The following is a 9,230-nucleotide window of genomic DNA, read 5'->3' as shown; positions in this document are numbered from 1 at the left end:
ATACAATGCTTTAAACATAATTTATTTTTTTGACGACTACGCTACTACTGTGATAGCTTACATTTCGGAAACCCCGATGCGCTCTAAATATGATCGCTCTTAAAAAAAAAGGCGTACCAGTCAATACATTCAAGCCCTTTTTTGAATCCCATAACAATTTTTGGACCAATGAAAATGCGCCTTAAAACGCAAACGCCAATTCTTTTTTTTTTAACGAATTCAATAAACAAATTATGTTCACAGTGTACCTGTCAACATAATTTGTTACTTACCTAACCTAACCTGTGTGAAAAGGACAGCACTACTTTTAGATCTGCCAACAAGGTTAAAGTTAAAGATTTCTGGAAACAGAATCGGCAACAATGTATCATTATGTATAATTATCTTTGCGATGTATTCCAGTATACGGGTTATGTTTATATGCACAAATTCATTGATAAGTGGTGCGCGTGCAATACCTTATGTGCGGACATAGAGACTGTGTAAACGAGAGAACAATATAATTATTATAATATAATTTTCCTTCTATTCCGAAAGCATAAACAAAATCATCCTCGATTTATTAATATCCCACTGTCTCCTCTATAATAGAAAAGAGGGTTTCAGGATAACCCACCAAGTTGCTCCAATGCGGATTGGGCCACATAGGTGGTGGGCTGAGTTAAGATACTTAATATTTATTAAAAGTGATTTGAGGTAATAGATTAGCAAATAGATTACAAAAAGTTAAATCGGAGATATCAAAATTAAGATTGTGTTTGTGTGAAGTGTTACGTTGTTATAATATTATATTTTAAAGTACATATGTACTACGTATTCTTCTTATTTTAAATTTTACTTGTACTTGAAATTACAAAATTTCGTTTAGGTTATTTGAGATTTTACTACCTTATTATGAAAACAAACGTTTTACATTAATTTACATAAAATAGCAAACTCGAATGTCATTTTCGTACAAATAATGCATAATATTGAAAAACTCGTTATTTTAATATTTTATTAAAGCTTTTTGAAGAGTAGGAACCTAATCCATAGTATTTAGCGTTGCGTAAAAAGAAACGGTTTCCTGAATGGGAAAATTTGTTGGAATCCCAGTTATAATCAATAATATTATATTATAATCAAATTCATCTGTTCAGTTATTAATGTAGAAACATTAACAACTGAACAGATGAATTTGATTTTAAACTGGTTTAAATTTGCCACGTAAGGAAAAGGCGTTATACCCCGTCCATACGGGACGTTTTTTCGGTTTGCTCCGGCATATTTTGGATATTATCGTCTAGCGCTGGCCGCCATACTTGTTCGCATCTTCGGTTAGTTACATGTGACTTTCTTTCGAAGGTCATAGTAGTGTTAGAGTACATGGGGTTTACTACCATCGTTTAAAGCTGTACTATTTTTATATTTTTGACGTTTTAGTGTTAAAAGTCATTTTAAAATACAGCTGGTATTGGTTGTAGGTCCCCTGAACTTATGTCCTGGCTGGCGTACCCTGACTGCACAAGTTTTTTTTTCTTTCATAGAAACAGAGTATTTGTCATAGGTGCTACTATCTGACAATTTTTTTTTGAAAAGGTTTTCCTTTGAATGCCAAAAGCACAGGCTAAATCATAACCGTGGGCTTAACTAAGCTGTATGAATCTATGGTTTAAAGTTTTAGACTGTGTGGTATATAATTTATTTAGACTATTATTGACAATTGTTTCTTTGTACCTGTTTTACGCTTTTATTAATGTCTTGTAAACTTATATAGTTATTTGTTTTATATACTTTTATTGCAATGTGATATGAAATCGTTCAAACCTGGTAGCTGTTTATTTATTAATAGTAAACATATTATTTTTACTTCAAAGAGGCTTTATATAATATTTACTAGTTAAGTACCCGTTTTTATTTTGTTAGGCTAAATCATAGTAACTAAGGTAAGTTACTATGATTTAGCTATTGATGTAACTTTGACAGGCAGTGGATAAATCATATTTTTCAAAGTCTTCGTATCTCATTTATTACGAGATAAGGGATATCTATGGGAACGGAAAACAGAAATCTATCTTCACAGTTATATGTATAGATCCCGTTATATCATTAAGAGATATGGAACTTTTAAAAATTCAAAGCCCTATTTTGAGAGTTTTAATGGACAACGTTACGTTATAATTTTTCAAATTTTGAATGAGCGCGTAATTACATTACAATGGCGCTCTTGCTGCACAGACATAAAAACTATGGAGGGTAGAGGTAAGGAGAGTCATCTTATATGGGAGAAAAGTTGAAAAAGTGTCCAGTGTATGCGCTAAAAAACAGTTCAAAAATCCTCCACAATGGCGCTGGTGGATGCACAGGGTATGGTATGAATGTAGCAATCGTAGATGAATTGAAGTATGCCGAGTTAAAAAATTTAATGTAATTATCGACTAAAGTAGTTAATTATTGAGAATTTCAACAACTTACGTTGTACAAAATATTGTGGTAAATATAACCTTACTTCCTTGTATCTCCATACTTCCTTGTTTATTTTTCAAGCCTACTCTAACAATATTTATATTTGGCGCTTCTTTTAAGAGTTACCCTGATGCAAATGTGGCGCCATCCTAATTTAATACATTTTGACGACACTTTTTCATATACACAGATGACTCTCCTTACCTCTACCCTCCATAATAAAAACCTACCTAATATTTTTTTCAGGTCAAACATCTTATTTTTATATATTTTTTTTTGATAAGTTAAGATAACCTAAGTTTGTTTTCAAAAATCATATTTATGAACATTTGATTTAATACTGGTTTTGTAAAGAAATTTACGTTTCTTTCGAAGGACATTTTTTTCTTGAAACCCACATTCCATATGAATGACATGGCAACAAAGAGTACGTAGTCGTATTGATTCAACTGTTTAAGTGATTATGTAATGTTTGATTGCATTTGAAATTAAAGTGTCTTGACTTGTCTCTGGGTGAAGATTTCTCTTATCATTTTTAAAAGTTGTTGATAATAAAACGTGTCGATATCGAGTTGTTAAAACCATTATTAGCTGAGATCTTTAATCCGCTTTTAGTCACACCATAGACTACAGGGCAATTAAATTTAAACTGTAATGCAATAAATTTAACCAAATAATGTTACTCAGGTTAACGGTAGTAGTTTTCTTATTTAATTTTTAAACCGATTAATCTAAACGCTACTGTAACTTAATGTCTCTGGTTAAAAATACTTCTGTGTTTACAAAATTGGTGTGTTAAACATATCCGTTCTTTATATTTATTTCATGTGAACTATAGCATGCCAAAGAGAAGATGGATGTCAAATGAACAATTTTTATGATGACTTGCGATCTCATGCTTTTTTTTTTGTTGTTTTAAACACAATTAAAGAAACCCAAAGACCTAAACTGCACAACCTACTAATAATATAATCTATAGTTTATAATATTTAAGAATAAAAACTGTACGTCACGAGGCTTTTATCTAATAAAGTGAAATATTTAATTCTAGTTTTTGTTTTATTTAAAATCCGATTAAAATTCGAGGTAGGATTACGTATGAACTAGGTTATTTTTTAAATTGTGTAGCGTTGTGTTTGTATCCTCTTTACGAATGAATACTCTATACTTATTATCTGAAACGAATTGCAAGAGCTTTGAAAATAACTATTCAATAATTTCATTATTTAAAATCATATTGCCAAAGTAAATTTCACAATTAAAGTAAATGTAAAATAATTCCAAGAAGGACAGTATTATAAAATAAAAAAGAAACCACCTTCACTGCAAATTCAAATTATTAAATTATTGTCTATACTTTAAAGTTTTTGAACGAAACTTCAGCGCGGGCAACATTGTGAACGAAATGTCATTCTTAGACAACAATTAAAAAATGTCGGAATCGTGTCAAGACGGTAATTGTCATGGAAATAATGAATTTGGGCCTGACGAATCACCTACGAAGCTTATCGTTAATTATATTCCCGAAGTTATGACGCAGGATATGATGTTTTCACTATTCTCAACCATGGGTAAATTAGAAAGTTGTAAATTGATATCGAACAGAGGGTACGGTTTCGTGGAGTACGCTCGTCCAGAGGATGCTATTAAAGCGCGGAAGGCTTTCAACGGGCTGCTAATGCAAAACAAGACACTAAAGGTTTCACACGCTTTACTCAATCCAGAGTTGAAACCGCCCTCGAAACCGGAAGCCGACTGGAACCTCTACGTATGTAACCTGCCCAATGAACTGGCGTTGCAAGACTTACATGGACTATTCGCACAATTCGGTAAAATAATTAATTCCCGCATCGCTTCGGGTATAGCTTTCGTGCTATACGAACACCAGTATGAAGCTGAGAGAGCCATTCACAACGTCAATGGCTCCACTCCACCCGGTTTTCTACACCCACTAACTGTTAAGTATGCCAATAAGAGTAATCCCAACAGACATAAAAACAATAACAACAATTTCTCTAAGAATTCCCTCATAAAGCCTTATCAATGGATTAATCATGTGGGTGCTATAGGAGATCACAACTCCCCGAGCACATGGTCGATATATATTTATAATATTGCTCCTGAAGTAGAAGAATTGACTTTATGGCAACTGTTTGGTCCCTACGGTGCTATTGTATCAGTTAAGATAATAAAAGATCATCAGACTAACAAGAGTAAAGGTTTTGGATTTGTGACAATGAGGAATTATGACCAGGCAGCGATGGCGATACAAGCATTAAATGGTTATGTGCTCCAGGGCCAGCCGCTATCTGTTAGTTTCAAAACACAAAAGAGATAATGTAAAAACTGTCCTAACTCTCTTTACAATATCAGTACATTAATTAATAGACAAAATGACTCCTTTTTCATTGATACACATCAATTATCAAAATTATCAAAATAGTGCTGAGATGTATTCCCATTTACAACATTAACTTAAGTGCGGTCGGTCAACTCTTGTTAAAAGATTATATTACTTTGAGCTATCAATATTGTTAAGTTTGTTTCTTATTATGAATAATAATTTATTCAGTTTGCTCGTTAAATGTTTCAAGTTTACTAGACGTTTAAGATTTGTATTGAAGATTGTTGTTTGGAAGTTCAACATCAGTTGTGAGCTATGTGCTTTGATTATTATTTTTTATCTATTATTTAAGTATAATATATACCATTATAATGTGCTTTTACAAGATCTTACTAATAATATAAGCCACATGAAGATGTTTAATCAGCTACTAGTTTTAGTTGTACACTTTTTATAACATGATGTCTATTTAGGTAGTGAAAACAAAATCTAGATTTTATCATATTTATACATTTAGTATAAAATTTGCTGAATTAAAATTCATTTTCACAATTTTAAAAATGTGTTTTAGTAACTTATTTGCAATATTTATGATGTTATTTTTTTATTTTTACATAATATTTACCTACCTATTTTATAATCATAGTATAGCTTCTGTATTTAAAATAATATTGTGCCTACTTGGCTCCAAAGTAAGTATTTAGCTAGAAACATGCTTTTAATATATTGAACTAATATAATAAAAAAGTATCTATCAATACTCCAAGTAAAAACCCCATTCATAAATAAGTTTTTATTTAAAGTTTTAAGTAAAATTTTTTCTATGCACAGGCAAAATATCCAAAAGTCTTCAATGTCCATATACTTTATAATGAAATTTATTATTAAATAATATTATCATATCACTATTTAATATTAAATGTAGTGTTAACTATATTAAATAATTAATGTGAAAATGAGAGAGAAAGTGTCCTGTGAATTTTATTACTGTATCATGAATAAAAACAATGTGACAAGAGGAATTTCACTTCTTACATGCAATGTAATGCAGATTGCATGAAAGAAATGTGATAATAAGTTTAACATAAAAATTCATTTCAAAAAACCAACTTCTACACAAATCAATATATCACCATACTTGAAATAGATTGAGATGAAAAACAAAATTAATTTTTACTTGGGTATGTTGGTTTATTTAAAGGAATTTTTATTTTTGAGTTTTTATTTTGCAACTTTTAAATAAAAATTTGATAAAATTTATTCATTATTATATTTATTTTTGATTACTGTTTTATAACTACATAGCAAACGATGCTACGTTTTTTTTATCAACTCTAAACGATTTTTTTTATCAACTCTCAACTAGGTTTGAAAACAATTTAAAACCCCTGCCAGTAAAAGAAATCTTACAAATCGGTCGATTGCGAATCGTTGCCTTTTTGAAATTACTACCTACTGCAATCTAGTCTCATATTATTAGAACAAATAGATTTAAATGTTCAAATAATATAAACACATTTAGATATTGATTTTACTAACTAAAATAAATTAGATGTTATAATTTTAAAAAACGCCTACGTGCGAGTTGGGCTTTCATAAGAGGGGTTCCGTACCAAGGTGCTATATAAAGCGTATTAAGATCGAGCAAAATATAAGTTTATTTTATGAAACTAAAGAGTTTCCAATTATTTGTTGCTAGAGCGTTAGTCGAAATGCTCACTCTGAAAATTTCATGTCCTATTTAGGGTTCATAACATTCAGCTCGCGACAAACGGATGGACAACGGAGGCTTCGGAATCGGGTCCCGTTGGCCCGGCCCGTCCCGACCCCTTAACGTACGAAACCCTAAAAATATAAACATCAGATTTAGCTGTATTTTCAGTTATAAGAATACTTTCATTATTTGCCGGCAGAGTACTATAGTCTCACGAATGTAGTTATTGGCTTATCAAATTCTCGTACGACCTCGCCAATTATCATCTATAAATCAGCATTGAAAAAGGTTAGTAGTTGCATTACCATCCTTTGATGATTCAAAAATGACAAAGGATATTTTTGGTGTGGTAGATTATCAAGCTAGTACCAGTACCCTTAGTTTATGCTTTTAACGTTCGCTATCATGCGAGTCGGTTAAGAGTATCGAATCGTTTTACATGAAAGTAAAGTGGACCTTATTTAATTCGCTTTAGAGTTGCTAATCCTGCCCAGAGAGATTTCCGAACTACGTCAAAGTAATGTGGACCTTATCTTACTCGCTTTAGAATTACTAATCCTGCCCGCTTTGCCCAGAGAGCTAAAACTTTTTAATCCCGGCAGCACTGCCAAGAGAACCTTTAGTAGTTTTGACAAATTTGATCTCAAACGCAAGGTTTATAAGTGCCATTTTACTTCGACTTACAGTGTTTCGATGCTCGCAAACGTCTATCTAGGGTACTAGTCTTAGGCATAACACTAGCCTTATCTCAACCTTAAGAAACAGTTAAAACGAGACAACGATATGTGTTCGACATAAATCTGTCTCCTTTTATTAGCTACTTTGGCTGAGCAAAGACAAAGTACGCTCTAAAGATCTCAGCCTAAGTTCATCTCATAACTCATTCGTGTCCTACTCACATCGTATCAACTAAGTATGAGCATTAAATTTATTAGATTAACCCACTTAGATAATAATTGGGCATTGCACTTGTATAGGAGGATAAGCATTACATTTAGGTATATTTTTTGCCTAAATATATTGTATAGTACATTGAGCGGTGGCAGCTCAGCGGATAAGGCTTCGGCTTCCCTTTCGAGTGGACAGAGTGCGATCCCCGGCACGCACCTCTAACTTTTCGGAGCTGTGTATCATCATCACCATATCTACCGATAGACGTCCACTGCTGGACATAGGCCTTTTGTAGGGAGTTCCAAATTCCACGGTTATGTCCCGCTTGGATCCAGCGGCCACTTTTGATGCGCTTAATGTCGTCCGTCCACTTCGTTGGGGATCGACCAACGCTGCGCTAACCAGTGCAATATCACTCGCTTCAACGGCGAAAGAAAACATCGTGATTAAACTTCTCAAAGGCGAAGTCACCAATCTGCATTTAGCCAACGCGCAGCGTGATAGACTACGGCCTAAATCTTCATTTTTGGAGACCCGTGCCCGATGATGTATATCTATTATTTTGTGTTTTTTTGGGTTCCGTTGTCAACATGTAACCCATATAGTTTCGCAATGTCTGTCCGTTCGTGGCTAAATTCAGACACTTAGTAGGTACTAGACTAGAAAGCTGTTAATTGGCATGGATATAGATGTTAGTCACGCCGACAAATAAGTAAAATTAAATCTTAGGCTACATTAAAAGAGTGTAGTTGGTTTCATAGGTCTATTGAAATATTGCTCTTGTATCAAAACCATTTTTTCTATTCAGGTATCCGTTTGCGAAATATATAGCTATATAGTACTTATTTTTGGTAACCAATTCGTCGTCACAGTCATTCATACATGCGGCAAAGAATTGACTATCACTACAAATTTTAGGAGGGTTTTTCACTGTATGCCTACCATTGTCGAAACCTCTATGCACACCACTATGGGCCACACCACTATATAGAAAATGCATTTTGATTAAAACCTAAACAAACTACTTTCTAGGCGAACTGGAGGATAATATGTCCATTAATAGTGACTTTAACAGTACCACAGTTCTCCGTAGGTTTGAGAATAAAATCAAGGGGCGATTAAAAAACTGCCCCATAGATACCCTAAGTTCGCCTATCCTAATTCCGCATTACGGCTTTAGGTAGGTAGGTTATATATAATAAACTCTAACTCGCAGATCAGCAGAAATCTACAATTGATTATAATCAATTTTATGTAAGTATTGAATAATTTCGATACAATTAAGTCTTCTTTGTTAGATATGAACCTAGTTACTTACTCGCAGCAAATTACTTATATTTTTTGCACCGCTGAATCGATTCACTTTACGTCTAGTTTTTGTTGTAATATTATTGCAATCAGTTCAACGAACTTTGATAGCAGCCATATGGACTAGTCCTAGCCTGCGGTTTTACTCGTATCTAGTAGGTGTACCTAGTCTATCTGACTGTCTTATTAGAATATTGCAATGTTTCGCGTTAAATTAGTCTGATAAAATCACATAGGTACCTATTTTGTCAGCAGTCATTCGTATTTAGCTAGGTGGCTTTTGGGGTTCAACGATTTTTCCATTGTTGACTATCGCAGCTTCGATCGGATGGTATTACGTACCTAGGTACTTTAACGCATGAGTTTACCTGTCTAATAACGAATCTAATTCAAAATCTTCAATTGGCAGATTATATTTAGATCTTTTGCCTTATCCTTATCCTTATCCATAGGGAAGAACATTGAAAACTTAATATTTAATAGAACCGGGGTTTTACCTACTTTGTAAAGATCCATGATAGACCTACC

At 33.0% G+C, this 9,230-nt stretch overlaps 1 protein-coding gene across 1 annotated transcript; it reads left to right on the top strand.

The window, feature by feature from the left end:
* Positions 1 to 3,851: 3,851 nt before the first annotated feature.
* Positions 3,852 to 5,336, top strand: LOC120627687 (ELAV-like protein 2). The gene has a single exon (XM_039895711.1). The coding sequence runs from the start codon at positions 3,878 to 3,880 to the stop codon at positions 4,781 to 4,783; it is 906 nt and encodes a 301-aa protein (XP_039751645.1). The 5' UTR covers positions 3,852 to 3,877; the 3' UTR covers positions 4,784 to 5,336.
* Positions 5,337 to 9,230: the final 3,894 nt, after the last annotated feature.

This window comes from Pararge aegeria, chromosome 11 (genome assembly GCF_905163445.1).
Source record: "Pararge aegeria chromosome 11, ilParAegt1.1, whole genome shotgun sequence".
NCBI classification, from domain to species: domain Eukaryota; kingdom Metazoa; phylum Arthropoda; class Insecta; order Lepidoptera; family Nymphalidae; genus Pararge; species Pararge aegeria.
This window is presented reverse-complemented; position numbering and strand designations above follow the sequence as displayed.